Consider the following 19,178-nt stretch of genomic DNA (forward strand, 5'->3'; position numbering starts at 1 on the left):
GTGATGCCCTCTCCTCCTGTCCTCATGCCCTCTGGTGCCAGCCACATACATTTCCTGGGAGCCACACCAGGCTCGAGCCGGCCGGTGCCCCTTGCCAGTGCCCCCCTGGGCGCCTGAGGGGAGCCTCACTGGCGCCTCCTCACCCGCTCAGACTCCCTTCTCCTGGTCCCCGTGAGGTGGTGATGGGTGGCCTGGCGGGAGCTATTCTGACCAGCCCCCCTCCTGCTCCCTGCCCACTAGGGGGCTGCAGCCCACCCAGACAGCGAGGAGCAGCAGCAGCGCCTGCGGGAGGCGGCTGAGGGGCTGCGCATGGCCACCAACGCAGCCGCCCAGAACGCCATCAAGAAGAAGCTGGTGCACCGGCTGGAGGTTAGTGCTGCAAGTGGCGTGTGTGTGTGTGTGTGTGTGCCCATGCCCGTTGCTTGCCATGGCCTGGCTGGCTGGGCAGAGCGAGGGGCCTTCGTGGCCTCACCCCGTCCCCCACTTTCTCTCTCCCCAGCATGCAGCCAAGCAAGCAGCGGCCGCCGCCACCCAAACCATCGCAGCCGCCCAGCATGCAGCCACCACCAACAAGAACCCGGCTGCCCACCAGCAGCTGGTGCAGAGCTGCAAGGTGAGAGGGAGGGAGGGAGGGAGGGGAATGCTGGGCTTGTCCCCCCCCCCGGCTTCAGTGTGGGTGTCTGGCTGGGGGGGGGGGTGAGAGGCCATCCCAACCTCTCATTGTTGCTGTTGGGACCATTGCTATTATTTAAATTTATATACCACTCTTCATCCAAAGATCACAGGTCAGGTTGCAGCACAAAAACACACAGTGCGTAACACAATTATTTTAATAAAAATACTGATAGCGATATTAATAACCATAACATGACATGTTAGCTGTCATACATTCATTCATTTGACAGAGAAGGCTGCTGCCAAGTAAATAAATAAAGGCAGCCACATTTAAGGAAGTTTTTAGCATTTGATGTTTTATTGCTTTTTTATTGTTGTTGTTGTGGTTAATATTCTGTTGGGAGCTGCCCAGAGTGAGTGGGGTATAAATAATATATATTATTATTATTATTATTATTATTATTATTATTATTATTATTATTAATGAATGGCTGCTATCACATTGATCAGAAACACCAGCCACAAGTACTTCCTCCCATGGGCGCCTCTTGCTTCCTTTGGGTGTTGGTGGGCTCACCCCCTGAGCCCCAGACGCTCTCCTGGCACCTCTGGGGCAAGAAGGACCCAGGACTCGGTTCAGATGGAGCCCCCCCCAACCGTCTCTTTCTCCCGCCCTCCTCCAGGTGGTGGCGGACCAGATCCCCATGCTGGTCCAGGGCGTCCGGGGGAGCCAGTCACAGCCTGACAGCCCCAGCGCCCAGCTGGCTCTCATTGCTGCCAGCCAGAACTTCCTGCAGGTGAGGGGATGGGCAGCGGAGGGTGCCCACGGGGCGAGGGGGCGTTTGTGTGGGCAACCCAGGGTGGGGGGCTGCTCAGGATTGGGGGCTCCTCGTGGTCACCACTCTCCTTTCCCTCCCCCCGCTGCAGCCCGGCGGGAAGATGGTGGCTGCGGCCAAGGCCACGGTGCCCACCATCTCAGACCAGGCCTCCGCCATGCAGCTCAGCCAGTGCGCCAAGAACCTGGCAGCCGCCTTGGCTGAACTTCGCACAGCAGCACAGAAGGTAAGGAGGAGGAGCTGTGAAGCCGCCTGCCCTCTTCACAGCCGTGGCCCCTTCTTCTTCTTCTTCTTCTTCTTCTTCTTCTTCTTCTTCTTCTTCTTCTTCTTCTTCTTCTCCTTCTCCTTCTCCTTCTCCTTCTCCTTCTTCTCCTCCTCCTCCTCCTCCTCCTCCTCCTCCTCCTCTCGCGTCTTGTGGCCATTGGTTCTCTGTGGGGTGAAGGGGACCTCCCTCCCCACAGATCTTCTGCCAGTCTTCTATGCTAAGGCCCTCAGTGTGGGATGGTGGCAGGGACTGGGAGCTGGGGATGATGTGTGGCGCCCCCTGGGGGTGACACCCTCCTGTTCCACGGCAGGCACAAGAGGCCTGCGGCCCCCTGGAGATTGACTCGGCCCTCAGCTTGGTGCAGAGCCTGGAGAGGGACTTGCAGGAAGCCAAGACGGCGGCCAGAGAGGGCAAGCTGAAGCCCCTTCCGGGAGAGACGGTGAGCAGAGGGGGGCAGGGGGGGCAGAAGGCGTAGGGTGAGTACGGCGGGCACAGGGGGGAGGTGGGGGCACAGGGGCCTGTTGACTCTGTGTGTCCTGCAGATGGAGAAGAGCGCCCAGGACCTGGGGAACAGCACCAAGGCCGTCAGCTCCGCCATCGCCCAGCTGCTGGGAGAGGTTGCCCAGGGCAACGAAAACTACACAGGTACTCTTCTGTGCCCCCCAAACCCCCTCCCCACCAGCAGCCTCCATTGCTCCTCCCCCTGGCTCTCTCTTCCTCCTGGGTCTGGATTGGCCCCATCCTCCTCCTCTTCCTCCTCACCCCCTCTTGGGGAGGGAGGGTCCTTGCCTGGGGGGCTGTCCCAGCCAGGGTTGGGCTGATGCTGCCCTCTCCCCCTGCCTCCCCCAGGGATTGCTGCCCGCGATGTGGCCCATGCGCTGCGCTCCCTGAGCCAAGCTGCCCGCGGGGTGGCTGCCAACTCGGAGGAGCCGCAGGTCCAGGCCGCCATGCTGGAGTGTGCAGGGGACGTCATGGACAAGGCCGGCAACCTGATAGAGGAGGCCCGCAAGGCCGTGGCCAAGCCGGGAGACCCCGAGAGCCAGCAGCGCTTGGCGCAGGTGAGCCCTCGACCTGGCGTGGGGACCGTGGGTGGGGTGGGGGTAGTGGCCCTCCCCACTGAGCCGCTCTGCCCTCTCCCGGCAGGTGGCCAAGGCCGTCTCTCAGGCTCTCAACCGCTGCGTCAACTGCCTTCCCGGACAACGGGATGTGGACGCTGCCATTCGCACGGTGGGCGAGGCCAGCAAGAGGCTCCTGGCTGACTCGGTGAGCCCCTTCCCTTCTTTCTCTGCCTTGGCGGGCGGGCAGAGGGCATCCCCTCTGGGGGGTCTGGGCCCTCGAGGAGGCCTGTCTCCTGGCCCCTCAGCTCTGGGACCAGTTTAGCAAACTGGGGGGCCCTTGTACAACCCAGGGCAGCGTGTCTGCCCACCCTCCTCTGGGCTGCAGTTATCCCTCCCCTTTTAAAATGGCCCAGGCACAACACACCCCGACAGTCGCACAACGTCTCGCTCGTGGCTGGAGTCCAGAGGGACTTGTATCTTGTATCTTGTATCTGAAGAGGGAAGAGGTGCTGCTGTAATTTATTCTGGCCAATTTATTCTGGTCAAGGGAGAGGGGGCATAGCCCTATTGTGAGTCCCATGCCCGAAGCTGACTCTCGTTCCCTCCCGTCCTCCAGTTCCCCCCCAGTGGCAAAAACTTCCAGGAGGCCCAGAGTCACCTGAACCAGGCAGCTGCTGGCCTCAACCAGTCGGCCACGGAGCTGGTGCAGGCATCTCGTGGGACCCCCCAGGACCTGGCCAAGGCCTCCGGCAAGTTCGGCCAAGACTTCAACGAGTTCCTGCAGGCCGGCGTGGAGATGGCTGGCCAGTCGCCGGTAAGAGACCCCCTTGGGGAGGGAGGGCTGCACGCAGGGGGGCAAATTGCGTGTGTGTGTGTGTGTGTGTGTGTGTGTGTGTGTGTGCGCACAGTGGGGTTAGAGAGGGACTCGGGTGGGCAATGCCAGGGGACCATCTTCCCTGGTGGGATGGGCTCTGGAAGAAGGGCAGGCTGCTCAGTCGGAGCTCTGCCAAAATGGCCATTTCACTGACCCAGGCAAAGCCCGGAGGGCAAGGCGGGGAGTCCCACTCTGCTCCTGCATTCAGGCTCAGCACCTGGCTGGATTGGGCCTGGGAGCCCTGACAGCTCCCTAGCAAAACAGCAGATTGGCTTTATGTGGCTTTTCAACCGTAGTAAAGAAAGCAGGTGCAGGTGCTGAGTGGAGCGTCCCCTCGTCCCTCCCAAGGAACAAGCCAATGCCAAGCTGGTTGGCTGGCAGTGGGGCTGTTGGATGAATGCGAGGCCCCCTGGCCCTGGCCTGGGGCGGATGGCCGAGTGACCCCTCCTTTGCCTCCCTCCCTTTCTCCCCACAGTCCAGGGAAGCCCAGGCCCAGGTGGTCTCCAACCTGAAGAGCATCTCCATGTCCTCCAGCAAGCTCCTCCTGGCTGCCAAGGCCCTCTCTGCCGACCCTGCGGCCCCCAACCTCAAGAACCAGCTGGCAGCCGCTGCCCGGTAGGGGCTCCCTCCTGAAGGGGGCAAGGGTGGGAGTTGAGAGTGGGGATGCTCTGTGTTGTCTTTGGGGCTGGCCTTCGTCCAAGCAGCTGTGGATGCTCCTTCCCGGAGTGGCTGGCCGGCCTTGGCTGGGGGGACGGGGGACGGGGGACGGACGGGAGGGGCTCATGGGCTGCCTCTGTCCTTGCAGGGCCGTGACAGACAGCATCAACCAGCTGATCACCATGTGCACCCAGCAAGCGCCCGGCCAGAAGGAGTGCGACAACGCCCTGCGGGAGCTGGAGGTAGCCTTCTGCGCAGCAAAGGGGGTTGGGGGCTGCTGTGGGGGGGCCACAGCCTGCCAGGAGGGAGGGGAGTCTCTAGGAGGGGCCTGCAGTGGTACTGGGGGAGCCCTGAGCTGCCGTTCCCCCTCCCCAGACGGTGCGAGAGCTGCTGGAGAATCCCACGCAGGCTGTCAACGACATGTCGTACTTCAACTGCCTGGACAGTGTCATGGAGAACTCCAAGGTGAGCAGCCAGGGGGCAACTCTTTTGGGGGGCGGGCAGTGGCTGCTTTCTGTGACCCCAGCCTTGGGGGGCTCTGCTTCCCCTCCCAGGCCTGGCACCCACCCTTTCCCCTCCTTCTTTCTGCAGGTCCTGGGGGAAGCCATGGCCGGTATCTCCCAGAATGCCAAGAACAGCAAGCTACCCGAGTTTGGCGACTCCATCAGCACCGCCTCCAAGGCCCTCTGCGGCTTCACGGAAGCAGCTGCCCAGGTCGGGAGGCCACGGGAAATGAGGGAATGGGGGGCCTCTCCTTTTGGGGTGCAGGGAGCGCGTATTGCTTCTCCATTGCTCACCCACCCCACACCTCTCGCTTCTCTTCCTTCTGCTCCCAGGCTGCCTACCTGGTTGGCGTCTCGGACCCCAACAGCCAGGCGGGACAGCAAGGCCTGGTGGACCCCACCCAGTTTGCAAGAGCCAACCAAGCCATCCAGATGGCCTGCCAGAACCTGATTGACCCGGCCTGCACCCAGTCCCAGGTGAGCCCTCGGGTGGCGCTGCACCCAGGCTGTGCAAGAGAGCCATGGGGTGTGGGGGGGTGGTGGAGCACAGCCAGAGCCCCTCGTGAGGCGTATGTGTGTCTGTCTGTCTGTGCTTGTTGCTGGCTTAGTCCTTCGTCAGGGAGAAAGTCCCGCAAGGGGCCAGCAACACGCCCAAGTCCAGCTGCATACGTTGACGGTGCCGTAAGCAAGGAGGCACCTCAGACTGGCAGATTGGAGACCTGCCGTGGTGGCGAGGCTTCAGCCGGGGTCCCAAAGCGGGGAAGGAAGAAAGGATTTTCCTGTGCCCTGGGCCTCAAGTCTCCACATGCCCGTCTCCAGGGGCCAGGCAGGAGGACTTGAAAGCCCCCCACCTGCCATGGCCTAACATGGAGGACCCTCCCCTGCCTCCCACAGGTCCTCTCAGCCGCCACCATTGTGGCCAAGCACACCTCTGCCCTCTGCAACACCTGCCGACTGGCCTCATCTCGCACCGCCAACCCAGTGGCCAAGCGCCAGTTTGTCCAGTCTGCCAAGGAGGTGGCCAACAGCACCGCCAACCTGGTCAAGACCATCAAGGTACTGATTGACAGGTGTCAGGGTGTGTGGGTGGGATGACACTGTGATGAGCCTGGGAAGGGGGGAAGCCCTCCTTTCTCTCTCTCTTTCTCTATCCCCCTCTAAATCTTTTTCTCTTTTCTTCCTCTTTCTTTTGTGTTCTCTCTCCCCCACCCCATCTCTTTCTCTTTCTCAAGCTCTTTTTCTCCCCCCCCCACCTCTTTTTCTCTGGTCAAGGGCAAGCATTGGTGAGGCAGCCCCCCCCCCGGCCTTGCTCTGCCACCACCAGTTCCCAAGAGAAAGCTCCCCCCATTTCCCCACCCAGAGCAAGGGCTCCCTGCTCCAGTCTCTGGGGTTCAGCCCGTGGAGCGGCGTGGGGAACCAGTCTTGAGCCAGGGGCTGGAGCTCTGAAAGGGGGCTCTGGGATCTGTGATACAGAGTGGAAAGTGGTCCTTTGTCCTTTGCATGAGGACTAGTGATTAGAGATTAGATCATTACCTTCATGAACACAAAAATGAAAGAGAAAAGCCTCAGAGAAAAGCCAGGCTGGAGAATTTGCTGGTGCAGCCGCTGGACGTCAAAGGAGACTCATTTCTGTTGCTGCGCCAGTAGATTCGCCTGCCAGGAACAGAGCTGCTGGCTGAGCAATCCCAGAAGTATTTGGCATCTGACAAAAGACAAATTCAGGGGAGAAGCGGCGCGGGCTGGAGCTGAAGGATTCGACCCAAAGGGCCTGCTTTCTACAAGGGAACTGGTTCCCCCCTCCTCGGCAGCCTACCCCAAACTGCCTGGCCTTGCTCATGGGGAGCTCAGGGGATCCTGTCCCTGGAGGAGCTGCTGGAGTGGGGAATCCACCTTGGCAGCCCCACGTCCTCTTTGGCCGTGGGCTTAATCCGTGGGGAGGAAGCCCAAAGGCCAGTGCTGCCTGTCCCTCTGTCCTTCCCCGCAGGCTCTGGACGGGGCCTTCACCCCAGAGAACCGGGAGCGCTGCCGCGAGGCCACTTCCCCCCTCATTGAGGCCGTGGACAACCTGACCGCCTTTGCCTCCAACCCAGAGTTTGCCACCGTTCCTGCTCAGATCAGCCCAGAGGTAAGTTTGGGGGCAGGACCCAGTCAGGGCCTGGTGGGGAGATATTTCCTCTGCTGCCAAGGGCAGCATCCTTTTGGGGGGGAGCAGGGAGTTAGACTTGGTGGGGGGCTTCTCAGAGCCCCAGCTGTGCCCCCACTTGCTCACCAGCCTCCCCTTGACCACCTGGCGCTCCCCCTCCCCCCGCAGGGGCGCAGAGCCATGGAGCCCATCATCTCCTCTGCCAAGACCATGCTGGAAAGTTCTGCCGGCCTCATCCAGACAGCTCGCTCTCTGGCTGTCAACCCAAAGGACCCGCCCAAGTGGTCAGTGCTGGCCGGACACTCGCGGACCGTCTCCGACTCCATCAAGAAGCTCATCACCAACATGAGGTGAGAACCACAGCTGCCGGGTGGGGGTGTGCTGGGTGCCTGCCATGCCTTCCCACGCTGCCAGGGCAGTGCCAGGGGGAGGGCGTTGGCCGCTCTGGGTGTTTGGTGGGTGCAGCCACGCTGATGGACTCCCCTCCTCCCGGCAGAGACAAGGCTCCTGGCCAGCGGGAGTGCGACGAGGCCATTGAGCTGCTGACCAAGTGTATTCGGGACGTGGACCAGGCATCCTTGGCTGCCATCAGCCAGCAGTTGGCGCCTCGCGAGGGCATCTCTCAGGAGGTGAGTGAGCGAGCGAGTAATAAGAATAATATTTATTTATTTATTTATTTATTTATTTATTTATTTATTTATTATACCCCGCCCATCTGGCTGGGTTTCCCCAGCCACTCTGGGCGGCTTCCAACAAAATACATTAAAACTTCAGTCATTAAAAACTTTCCTAAACAGGGCTGCCTTCAGATGATGGGGGGGGGTGTTCCACAGGGCGGGCACCACTACCAAGAAGGCCCTCTGCCTGGTTCCCTGTAATCTTGCTTCTCGCAGGGAGGGAACTGCCAGAAGTGCCCTCGGAGCTGGACTTCAATGTCCAGGCCGAACGATGGGGGTGGAGATGTTCCTTCAGGTATACTGGGCCTTTGAGGCCGTTTAGGGCTTTAAAGGTCAGCACCAACACTTTGAATTGTGCTTGGAAACATACTGGGAGCCAATGTAGGTCTTTCAGGACCGGTGTTATGTGGTCTCGGTGGCAGCTCCCAGTCACCAGTCTAGCTGCCGTATTCTGGATTAGTTGTAGTTTCCGGGTCACCTTCAAAGGTAGCCCCACATACAGCGCATTGCAGTAGTCCAAGTGGGAGATAACCAGAGCATGAACCACTCTGGAGAGACAGTTCGCGGGCAGGTAGGACCTCAGCCTGCGTACCAGGTGGAGCTGGTAAACAGCTGCCCTGGACACAGAATTGACCTGTGCCTCCATGGACAGCTGTGAGTCCAGAATGACCCCCAGGCTGCGCACCTGGTCCTTTAGGGGCACAGTTGCCCCATTCAGGACCAGGGAATCCTCCACACCTGCCCGCCTCCTGTCACCCAAAAACAGTACTTCTGTCTGTTGGGATACTGCTGGGGAGATGGGGGCATCAGGCAGGCCCCCAGCTGGCTCTGGACGATCACCCATCTCCCATGGAACAGCATCAGTCAGTCAGCGACACGAGCCTCAGATACATTTAGAGACCTGTTCACACTCTATCAGCAGAGTGTGTAAATCACCTCACAGTAGAAGAGGCGGACAGAGAGATGTGCAAGCAAAATGAACCGCATTTTATTCAGCATAGCTCAGGAACAAAAGAAAACATGTCTGATTGCTTTTGCGTCCAGCAAAACAGCAGTATAGCAAAAGCAACATACAAGGGAAGTTCCCAGCAGACTGTGCTGGAAGTAAACGGGCATGTGATACACAACAGTCATGCCTGACCCTTTTAAGGTGGAATGGAACTAGATCCCAACACCGTCTTGTCAGGATTCAACCCCAATCCAGTGATGGGCAGGGGACCAGTCATTTTTACTGGTGAAAAACGGGCCCACAGCCGTGCCTGCGACACTTTCCCAGTCTAGAGCAGCCGGCCTGTGCCGCAGGGATTGCTGGGCTCTGGTGTTTGTGGGGAGGGGGGAACCTGTGGGGCTCTGACTCTGAGCAGCTGGGTCTTCCCCACTCACGGCAGCAGGTGGGCGGGCTTTGTGCCCTTTCCCCCAGATGGGCCTGCCAGGAACTTTCCCCCCCGTCCCTCCTCCCTCACAGGCCTTGCACAACCAGATGCTCACAGCCGTCCAGGAGATCAGCAACCTCATTGAGCCGGTGGCTGGGGCAGCGCGAGCTGAGGCCTCTCAGCTGGGACACAAGGTAAGAGGGTGGGGGGCTGGAAGAAGGCAGAGCCAAGGGCTGCCTAATGAGAGTTGCTGGTGGGGAAGGGCCAGAGCAGCTGCTGGGCAGGCAGAAGGTTCCTGCTTCCATCCCTCCTGGCAGCCCACCTGCCTGAATCCCTGCAGAGCCACTGCTGCCAGCCTGTGCAGGAAGCCCTGCGCCAGAGGGGCCAGTGGCCTGGCTTGGGCTCTTCCTGCGAGGGATGATGGCATATCTGGAGTGGGGAAGAATACCAGCAAGCAAAGGGGAGGCGTTGGACCTCGGGTGCCAGAGAGGGAGCTTCTGTGGGCCTGGGATTCTGGAAGGAGCTGCAGGCGGGAGAGCGAAGGGCAGTCCAGCTGCCCTGGCATTGAGGGCAAGGCCTCAGGTGTGGCCAGAGAGCTCTTCTCCAGGGTCCCTGGTGTACCTGTGGCTTTGCATTCAATGCCGTGGCAACCAGGCTGATGAGCAAAGCAGCAAACTCAGTCCTTGGTCCCTGGTGCTCGCTGAGGAAATCTCCTGCCCTCCTGTGGCATAGAGTGGCATGTGAGGGGTTCTCCTGGCAGACTCTTCAGGCCGCTGAAGGGAAGTGCCAGAGCAGCCCCTTCGCCTCTCCTTCCTCCTCCTCCTCTGCCTCCCTCCTTTCGGTTCTCCTCTTCTGCTGAGGTTATGCTCATTGTGACTGAATCACATGACAAAAAACGTTGGGGGGTGTCCTCTCCGGGACGTGGCCCTCTTCTGCACCCAGGGTGCCTAAGGCAGGAGCTGCAGGAGGGCTGGCCTCCCTGGCACTGTGTGCCCCCTGCCAGGGAGACTGGGATTCTGCTTCTGCCCCCCCCCCCCCCGCCCCGTTCACCTTCCCCTTCTCTCCCTCCAGGTCTCTCAGCTGGCTCAGTACTTTCAGCCGCTGGTTCTGGCGGCCGTGGGGGCTGCCTCCAAGACCCTCAACAGCCAGCAGCAGATGAACCTCCTGGACCAGACCAAGACGCTGGCAGAGTCAGCCCTGCAGATGCTCTACACGGCCAAGGAGGCCGGAGGGAACCCCAAGGTGCCAGCTTGGTGTGGGGCAGGGAGAGGGAGGCTGGCTCTGCCGTTCCCAGAGGGGCCTGCCGGGCAGGTGGGGAGCGCCACACCTGAGTCTGCTCAGGTGGGGAGCGGCAGAGAGCCTTCGCCTGTGGAAGATGAGCATTGGGGCGCTTCTGGGAGAGCAGGTGCTGCATCGCCTTCTCTCCCCCCCCCCCCCCACAGCAAGCAGCCCACACGCAGGAAGCCCTCGAGGAGTCTGCGCAGATGATGAAGGAGGCCGTGGAGGACCTGACGGCCACCCTGAACGAGGCGGCCAGCGCAGCAGGCGTGGTTGGCGGCATGGTGGACTCCATCACTCAAGCCATCAACCAGGTGCGACTCCTTCCCCAAAGCGCAACTCTTTAACTCTTTAAGTTACAGATTATCTTGTCCCATAAATGTTTAAGAAAGAGAAGATGCAGATCTTATACCCATAAAGTATTATTACGTGGCATTTGAACATGATTTCAGTTCCTTGGCTCAAACAGCCTTGGTCAGAGCATTTGCGTGACTTTATCCCAGAGTGATTTGATCACCAGACCTTCTGTCTGATTGCTGTCAATCACCATGTAATGATCTGTCAGCAGAGAGCAATCAGAAAGACGGTCAATCTGGCCTTTCCTCTCGCCGGAAGTCGATTGTGTTTGCTGGATTGATTTCCATTCCACCTCTGCTCCCTTTTACGTTGGAATTCCCGGTGCCTTTGTTCCAACCCACCACCTTGGATTAAACGAGACGCCCTTCCAGGCTTCCCCAGGAAGTCCCCCCCCCCCCAGGGTTGTCTCCAGAAAGGCCTTGGTGCCTCTTGGGTGGGCCTCCTGCAGCAGAGGCAGCAGAGGCCAGGGCGCTTCCAGGGCCAGCAGTGGAGCTCAGCTGCTTGGGGGTCAGAGGCAGCCTTGGTGTCCCCTGAAAGGAGACGTTTCTCTTTCTTCCCACCCAGCTGGATGAGGGCCCCGTGGGAGAGCCAGAGGGGACCTTTGTGGACTACCAGACCACCATGGTGAAGACCGCCAAGGCCATAGCTGTGACCGTCCAGGAGATGGTGAGGCATCGGGGGTGTTGTGGGGAGGCCTCCGTGGGGGGTAATCTGGGTCAGGCCCCTTTGAGAACCCCCCTCTTCCTTCTGCCAGGATTTGGGGGTGCCCCTCTCTTCTTCCCCCTCCAACTGTCCCTACTCTCTTCCAGGTCACCAAATCCACCACCAACCCGGACGAACTGGGCACCTTGGCCAACCAGCTCACCAGCGACTACGGACAGCTGGCGCTCCAGGCTAAGCCGGCTGCCATCACGGCTGAGAACGATGAGGTGAGGAGGGGGGACGTCCCTGGTGGTTGGGCAGTGGGACAGGGATGTGGTGGGGAGCTGGTTGATTTGCCCAGAGCTGTGAGCCTTGGCCTGGCAGGGCATCAAACATTGGGTTCTTCTGCCTTCTCTTCCTGAACCCAGAAGCGCCCCCAAGTGGGTTGGCTGAGAAGGACCTGGTCACCTCTGGCGGCTGGAATGGGGGAAGGGGTGGCTGGAGGTCTTGTGGGGCTGGGGGAGAGAAGCAGCGGCCGCACGCGGAGGTGTGGGCAGAAGATGAGGGCCACGCAGCCGGGCTCCCACAGCCTTCTTTCCCCTCCAGATTGGCTCCCACATAAAGAACCGGGTGCAGGAGTTGGGCCACGGCTGTGCGGCGCTGGTGACGAAGGCCGGAGCCCTCCAGTGCAGCCCCAGCGACACCTACACCAAGAAGGAGCTGATTGAGTGCGCCCGCAGGGTCTCCGAGAAGGTGCCTGCCTGCCTGGGCTTGGGGGGGGGGGAGGGAGGCCAGGGCCCAGGGGCACCAGCACCCAGTGGCCTCTGGGAAGAGGAGCTGGCTGTGCCGGCTGGGCTCTCCCCTCGGAGGCAGCAGTGCTGCCAAATGCCAGCGGCCAGAAACCGCAGGTGGGGAGAGCGGCTCTCATGCTCAGATCCTGCGTGCTGGTTTCCCTTTGGGCCATTTGGTCAGCCACTGTGGGAACAGATCCCCTCCTAACATTTTTCCACACCAACACACGCCTGCATCGTCTCCTCCCCCTGGGATCCTCTCCTGGGACGGTGTTGGGGGTTAGCCCAGGGCCGATGGGAGGCCACCTGTCCTCTCTCCCTCCGCAGGTATCCCACGTCTTGGCTGCCCTTCAGGCAGGCAACCGGGGAACCCAGGCCTGCATCACAGCAGCCAGCGCTGTCTCTGGCATCATCGCGGATCTGGACACCACCATCATGTTTGCCACAGCCGGGACCCTCAACCGCGAAAACGCAGAGACCTTTGCCGACCACAGGTAGCGGCCCCCAGCGGTTCCTGTGCGGCCTCCAACAGGCCTTCCAGAATTCCTGGCCACCTCTTAACCCCCCACCCCATTTCTTTGGCAGGGAGGGCATCCTGAAGACGGCCAAGGCACTGGTGGAGGACACCAAGGTGCTGGTGCAGAACGCCACGGCCAGCCAGGAGAAGCTGGCACAGGCTGCCCAGTCCTCTGTGGCCACCATCACACGCCTCTCAGAGGTGGTGAAGCTGGGGGCCGCCAGCCTGGGCTCCGAGGACCCCGAGACGCAGGTAAGGGCCACAATGGCTGGGTCGCCCCTCTCCGTGGATCTATCCTTCCCTTGACCACCCAAGGGCTCTTGCGCTCGAATCTGGCTTGCTGGCTTCCCGTGGGGGGACCCTCTTGGGCCTGATCCAGCTGCAGGCTCTGCTCATGTCCTCCTTCTCTCCTCTCTGCGCTCAGGTGGTCTTGATCAATGCCGTGAAGGACGTGGCCAAGGCCCTTGGGGACCTGATCAGCGCCACCAAGGCTGCCGCGGGCAAGTCTGGCGATGACCCAGCCGTCTATCAGCTGAAGAACTCGGCCAAGGTAGGAGGCTCTACAGCAGGCCATGGGCATGTGTGTGGGGCAGAGTGGGGTCTGTAGGGAAGGCAGGCTCCTCAAAAGGGGGTGGGCTCTCCTTCCTTGGGGGTTTTTAAGCAGAGCTTGGATGGCCACCGCTCAGGGATGATTTGGTTGTGACATGGCAGGGGTTGTACTGGATGACCCCCAGGGGTCCCTTCCCCCTCTGCAATGCTTAGATTCTATGGCCACCCAAGGGAGGAAGTTCCCCCAGGGCGGTAGGGAGCAGGGAGCCCTCTTCCTCCCCCCCCAAAGGCCACCCTTTTTCTGCTTGGCAGGTGATGGTCACCAACGTCACGTCGCTGCTGAAGACGGTGAAGGCCGTGGAGGACGAAGCCACCAAGGGGACCCGAGCGCTGGAAGCCACAATTGAGCACATCCGCCAGGAGCTTGCGGTGAGTGTGTTGGCGGGAGGGGGGCTGGGGCTGCTGCCCCCTTGCTCTGCCCCACCCTCTACCTCCTCTCCTGGCCAGGCTGACCACCTCCTGTCCCCCGCAGGTCTTCTGCTCCCAGGTGCCGCCCGCCAAGACCTCGACGCCGGAGGACTTCATCCGCATGACCAAAGGCATCACCATGGCGACCGCCAAGGCTGTGGCAGCTGGCAACTCGTGCCGGCAGGAGGACGTGATCGCCACGGCCAACCTGAGCCGCCGCGCCATCGCCGACATGCTGCGCTCTTGCAAGGTGGGGAGCGGAGGGGCGTGCTCATGGTGGGGGGAGCTGAAGGGGGGCATCTTTGGAAACAGGTGGGCCAAGGTCACAGGACCCCTTTGGATGGTCAGCGGAGGGCTGGGGGGACAGTGCATTTACAAGGCTCCAGGTGCGAATCCTGAACTTCTGAGTGTTGGACTAGAATAGGGTTGCCTTATTTTGAAGAGCGAAAAAGGGGACATGGAGCCTCCTCACCTTCCATGGCGCAAACACACTGGGCACACTGTACCCTCAAACATGTTTCCAGTGAAAATAGGGACATCCTATTCAATAATAATAATTTTATTATTTATACCTCGCCCACCCAACTGGGTTTCCCCAGCCACTCTGGGTGGCTTCCAACATATATAAAAACATAATAAAACATGGAACATTTATAATCTGCACAGGGCTGCCTTCAAATGTCTTCTAAAGGTTGTATAGTTACTTATCTCCTTGGTTTGGAGGTCACATAAGGGCAATATGAAGATCCAAGCAGAACGGTGACCAAAGGAAAGGAGCAAAGCTTTTAGGGGGGGAAATGGGGTGCCCAGTGCTTCCGCCATTTCCTCCACTCTCCCCCCCCCCACAACCCCCAGCACTTTCTTTTCTAGGTTCTTCAGTCTGCTAAGATTTCGAGATGTATAAAATAGGGCACACACCCCACACACAAAAATGGGGGGGGGGGCTTTCCCTGGCCTTCCATGAGAGCTGTGTATTTTAACTTACATTCAAGAATTGTGTTTAGAGGTAGCCGAGGTGAGTTGGTTCATCTCCAAATGCCCCCCAAAGATTTTAATTAGGACAGAGAGCTGGGGGGGGGGGAGTCCTCTTTACTAGCCAGTGCGCTCTTTCTTTTCTTAGATCTTTCTGATATTGCAAAATAGAGTCAGCTTAATTGCAGTCAATGGACAAGGCCCTGGGGTGGGGAAGGGGAGACAGAGCAAGAAGGTGCCAGCAGAGACCCCCCTCCAGGGAGTTTTTCCCATCTGCTCACGGGCAGCTTACTGGCACCAGTATGGCCAACAGAGGTCAGGTCTAGGACCAGTAGCAGCCAATCTGCCGTTTGATGATGAGCCCAATCCCAAAATGCACCATGTGGGCGCACTGTAGAAATAGGAAAAGGTTAAGAGTGATCCTCGCATGCACACTTCCTGGCTTTTTTTTGCAAGAACCCAGACATTTTGGCAAATTCAAAAAATCCGCCCAGACTGAGATGTTGCACCCCAAAAAGAGGACCTGTCTGGAGAAACCAGACATGTGTCAACCCTGGACTAGATGGCCTTTGGGGTCCCTGCCAGTTCCACAGTTCAAAGGAGGCTCAGCCAGGATCTTGGAAGAGCTTGTAGCCAGAGGGGCTCTCCGGATGCTTCTCTCCTGTGCCCAGTGCCCCAGCCCTGGCACCACCCTGCCAGGCTCCTGCATTAGGCTGTTTCTCACCCGTGGGGCTTTTGCAGGAGGCTGCCTACCACCCAGAGGCCAACGCAGAGGTTCGGCAGCGGGCACTGCGCTTTGGCAAGGAGTGTGCCAACGGTTACCTGGAGTTGCTGGAGCACGTGCTGGTGGTGAGTGCGTGTGCCCCCCTCTGCCCTGTACCCTGCGTGGCAGAGGCTGGATCTTGGGGCGGGGGCCCTTTGCCCCCCCCAGCAGCCTCCTCCTCCTCCTCCTCCCTGCTCACCCCCTTTCTCTCTCTCTCTCCTCTCTCTTTTTCTTCTGGGCAGCCTGTGAGTATGGAGTGCCCTGCATGGGAGTGTGTGGCACCTGGGGGGGGGGGGGGTGCTCACGTGCATGGGGGGAGAGTCTCCTGGCAGAAGGGAGGGATGAACCAGGCTCTCCTGCCCCCCTTAACTCGGGGCCCTTGCTGTGTGCCTGCCGTTCTGCTGTGCTGTGTTGGATTCTGGGATGCCGTGGCGAATAACTGCGGGGAGCCAGTCCTGGCTGCAGTGTGGCTAACATCTCACTTGGGTCGGGGGGGGGGGGGGCAATGGTGTTCTGGGTTCTAATCCCGGCTCGGCCATGACTAGCTTGAGCCGGCAGTTCTGCCTGCCTCTCTGTGTTGCGGGAAGGAGGGGCAATAGAAGGTCTTCCCATTCTCAGGGTTGCAGCCCAGAAGGTTTCTTGCTCCCTGGGGTCAGGGCAGCTGGGATTCCTGCACTGCAAAGGGTTGGACTAGATGAGCCCTTGGGGTCCCTTTAAATCTTGCGATTCTGAGATCTGAGGCCAAGCAGCCTCCCTTAGAGGTGTCATTGAAATTCTACTCAATATTGATCCAGAGCAGAACTGTGATGTGTAGTTAGCAGAGCGACAAGCACGTTGCAGATTCCCAAAAAATAGACCGGAGGCAATTATATTTCATCCAGCAGAGCTTTATTGCTCCTGAAGGCAAATGAGCATAATGGTCACAAATCCCATACATTCAGGATTGGCCCTGTCCATAAGAAATCAAGGTGCAGCAGACTTTAAAACTTAAAATAGTTTATAGTAAGTCTAATCCATAACACTAGAAGGAAAAGAGATAGAACCATAACAGCAGAAGGAAAAGAGATAGAAAGAGAAAAACAGGCTCCTTCTGGCCTCTTATTATAGTCAGCATGACCGTGACTGAAAGAGATAAGAGAACCAGTTTAAGCCAACTGTACTCAGCATCTCTGAAGGAAGAATCCAAACACCATGAACCTTCTGCCTGTTTCTTTCACACAGAGAAGCTTCCAGAACCTCTTGAATTCAGTAGAATAGGAAAGATCTCTGCACATCAGATCAATACTTTCTGCACTAAGCAATGCAAACGGACAAGAGGTGCCCAGCCTGCTCCAGGGGAGGCAGCTTCAGGGTCTCCCTGACCCCTTGCTCTGCTGCTGCTGGGCAGTTCATGGAGCCGGGAAGTCTGTGCAGCCTTGAACCTCCATTGCTCTTCTTTCCACCTTCTCCCCTCCCTGGAAAACTGCCCCCACCCTCCTTCAGCCTCTTGCACCTTCCTTGCCCCTTTCCCCAGGCTTCCTTTGGACTTTCCTCTTCACCCCCTACACCCCGGGGGGCCTCCCTTGTGGTTCTTTCCAGGGTGTCCACGTCTTCCACGGCCCCCACCCCTGGGTGCCCTACTGCAGGCGAGTCCCTGCCAGGGGGAAACCTCCCCTCCCCAAGACATGCGCCACCTTCCGCCCTGCCCCCTGTGGCTCTGGGCACGGCTCACCCCTTTCCCCCCTCCCCCCGCTCTTCCTCCAGATCCTCCAGAAACCAAGCCATGACCTGAAGCAGCAGCTGGCCGCGTACTCCAAGCGAGTGGCCGGCTCAGTGACTGAGCTCATCCAGGCAGCGGAGGCCATGAAAGGTGGGTGCTTCCCCTCTCCGGAAAGGACCCCTCTGAAGCAGGAGAAAGTGAAGCCAGTAGGGGGCAGAAATGCCCGCCTGAACAAAATGGGTGGGGGTAAGGGAGGGGTCTTGTTGGGGCTCCCGAGGGAGAGAGGAATGGCTCTCTGTCCTCCTGACTCCTGCTTCCCTCTCCCACCAGGGACGGAATGGGTGGACCCTGAGGATCCCACCGTCATCGCAGAGAACGAGCTGCTGGGCGCCGCTGCCGCCATTGAGGCTGCCGCCAAGAAGCTGGAGCAGCTGAAGCCACGGGCAAAGCCCAAGGTGGGTAGCTGGGCTGCCCCCAGGAGGGCCCCTGGGCCCCCCAGATGCCACCCTCACCCCCTCACCCGTCTGCCCAGGGGCTGCTGCTGGAGGCCACCCTAGTCCCTCCCAGGGGTCTGTTGGCCTGGTCTCTGAATGTGGGGTTTGGGGGGGGGCTTCGAAATCCTGCAACAATGCCAGGTGATCCCCCCCTCTCTCCCCACTGACTCTGCTCTCCCCCCAACAGCAGGCAGACGAGAGCCTGAACTTTGAGGAGCAGATTCTGGAGGCTGCCAAGTCCATTGCGGCCGCAACAAGCGCCTTGGTGAAAGCAGCCTCAGCCGCCCAGAGAGAGCTGGTGGCCCAAGGGAAGGTGAGTCCTGTGGACTGGGGGGGGGGCAGACAGTGGCTCATGTTCTCCTGTCCTGTCCCCTTTATAAAGATCTGAGGAATGAGATCATCACCCCACTCTTACTTACCATCCCAGGCCGCCCATCTGAGGCCACATTGTTCTTTCTTTTATCAGATCAAAATGACCAGACAACAGCAAAGGTTGCTAGGTTTATCGAGGGTGCAGTGAGATTAAGGGCCACTATCTGAATGATAATCGTGGTCATTTGATTGCCCTTTTTACCCATTGCTGTCTTTTTTTATTTGTATATATTTTATTTGTATATGTTGCTTGTTTTATGTTGCTATGGCCGTTGGCTAATGCAAATAAAGTTTATCTGTCTATCTATCTATCTATCTGGGGGGAGGCCTGGCCTCTTGCAGATCATCTGGGCTCACCCCCCTCCGCCTTCTCTGTTGCCAGGTGGGTGCCATCCCTGCCAACGCCCTGGACGACGGGCAGTGGTCCCAGGGCCTCATTTCAGCGGTGAGTATGAAGGGGACCAAAGGGGGGGGGAGGAGGCTCCTTTCCCCTTGTAGGGGCCGCAGTTCCCGCTTGCAGCCACTTTGCAGGGAGCCTGGGTGAGCTGCCGGCCGGCTTCCCCCTCCGCTCACTCGCTTTCCTTCCTCCCCTGCCAAGGCGCGGATGGTGGCCGCTGCCACCAACAACCTGTGTGAGGCGGCCAATGCGGCTGTGCAGGGCCACGCCAGCGAGGAGAAGCTCATCTCCTCCGCCAAGCAGGTGGCTGCCTCCACCGCCCAGCTGCTGGTGGCTTGCAAGGTCAAGGCGGATCAGGACTCAGAGGCCATGAAGCGCCTACAGGTGAGCAAGCGGGGAGGCCGGGGGGCTTGCAGCCTCGGGAACACCCAAGTCGGGTGCAGGGAGGGGGCCGCTCGGCTGATGCTGCCCACCTGCCTTGCGCCCTTGCAGCACAGTCCTGGGAGGTGGCACAGGACGGCCTTTGCTCTGACTTTTCCCATGGGGGGCCCTGGTTTTGTGACTTGCATTGCAGGGGTTGGACTAGATGACCCTTGGATCCCTCCCAACTCTCCAAATCCTGGGAGCAGCAAGTCTTCAAGGGTGGCAGGAAGGGCTTGTGGGGGCCATGTCTTCCCTGGCCCCCCACACTGCCGACCCCTCCCTCACCCTGCACCCTGGGTCCAGCATAAGCCAAATGGGGGGGGCAGTTGGATGTGGGCAGGGGAAATGGGCAAGGGGTCCTGCGAAAGGACAGCGCAGGGCAGCTCTACTCTCCTGCAGTTCATGCCTCGCAATGTGGCTGTTAGAATATGTTGCCTTCTAGGAAGGTTTTATTT

The 19,178-nt window shown here is 59.5% G+C and overlaps 1 protein-coding gene across 3 annotated transcripts in view; it reads left to right on the forward strand.

The window, feature by feature from the left end:
- Window positions 1-19,178, forward strand: part of TLN1 (talin 1) — a 53,492-nt gene that overhangs the window by 32,719 nt on the left and 1,595 nt on the right. For all 3 annotated transcript variants that reach the window (XM_079996224.1, XM_079996226.1, XM_079996225.1), the window contains 35 exons: window positions 241-369; window positions 500-613; window positions 1,299-1,412; window positions 1,543-1,677; window positions 2,027-2,155; window positions 2,259-2,361; window positions 2,566-2,774; window positions 2,860-2,979; window positions 3,391-3,588; window positions 4,124-4,263; window positions 4,454-4,547; window positions 4,681-4,770; window positions 4,897-5,019; window positions 5,142-5,285; window positions 5,703-5,864; window positions 6,793-6,933; window positions 7,120-7,301; window positions 7,448-7,580; window positions 9,094-9,195; window positions 10,073-10,243; window positions 10,444-10,593; window positions 11,201-11,302; window positions 11,446-11,565; window positions 11,885-12,031; window positions 12,397-12,563; window positions 12,655-12,838; window positions 13,011-13,136; window positions 13,448-13,564; window positions 13,668-13,853; window positions 15,317-15,424; window positions 17,082-17,187; window positions 17,368-17,492; window positions 17,719-17,844; window positions 18,286-18,348; window positions 18,502-18,684. In XM_079996224.1, the coding sequence (XP_079852350.1) occupies window positions 241-369; window positions 500-613; window positions 1,299-1,412; window positions 1,543-1,677; window positions 2,027-2,155; window positions 2,259-2,361; window positions 2,566-2,774; window positions 2,860-2,979; window positions 3,391-3,588; window positions 4,124-4,263; window positions 4,454-4,547; window positions 4,681-4,770; window positions 4,897-5,019; window positions 5,142-5,285; window positions 5,703-5,864; window positions 6,793-6,933; window positions 7,120-7,301; window positions 7,448-7,580; window positions 9,094-9,195; window positions 10,073-10,243; window positions 10,444-10,593; window positions 11,201-11,302; window positions 11,446-11,565; window positions 11,885-12,031; window positions 12,397-12,563; window positions 12,655-12,838; window positions 13,011-13,136; window positions 13,448-13,564; window positions 13,668-13,853; window positions 15,317-15,424; window positions 17,082-17,187; window positions 17,368-17,492; window positions 17,719-17,844; window positions 18,286-18,348; window positions 18,502-18,684 (4,743 nt within the window). The remainder of the gene's footprint in view (window positions 1-240; window positions 370-499; window positions 614-1,298; window positions 1,413-1,542; window positions 1,678-2,026; window positions 2,156-2,258; window positions 2,362-2,565; window positions 2,775-2,859; window positions 2,980-3,390; window positions 3,589-4,123; window positions 4,264-4,453; window positions 4,548-4,680; window positions 4,771-4,896; window positions 5,020-5,141; window positions 5,286-5,702; window positions 5,865-6,792; window positions 6,934-7,119; window positions 7,302-7,447; window positions 7,581-9,093; window positions 9,196-10,072; window positions 10,244-10,443; window positions 10,594-11,200; window positions 11,303-11,445; window positions 11,566-11,884; window positions 12,032-12,396; window positions 12,564-12,654; window positions 12,839-13,010; window positions 13,137-13,447; window positions 13,565-13,667; window positions 13,854-15,316; window positions 15,425-17,081; window positions 17,188-17,367; window positions 17,493-17,718; window positions 17,845-18,285; window positions 18,349-18,501; window positions 18,685-19,178) is intronic.

This window comes from Podarcis cretensis (assembly GCF_951804945.1).
Source record: "Podarcis cretensis genome assembly, chromosome: 11".
NCBI lineage: Eukaryota > Metazoa > Chordata > Lepidosauria > Squamata > Lacertidae > Podarcis > Podarcis cretensis.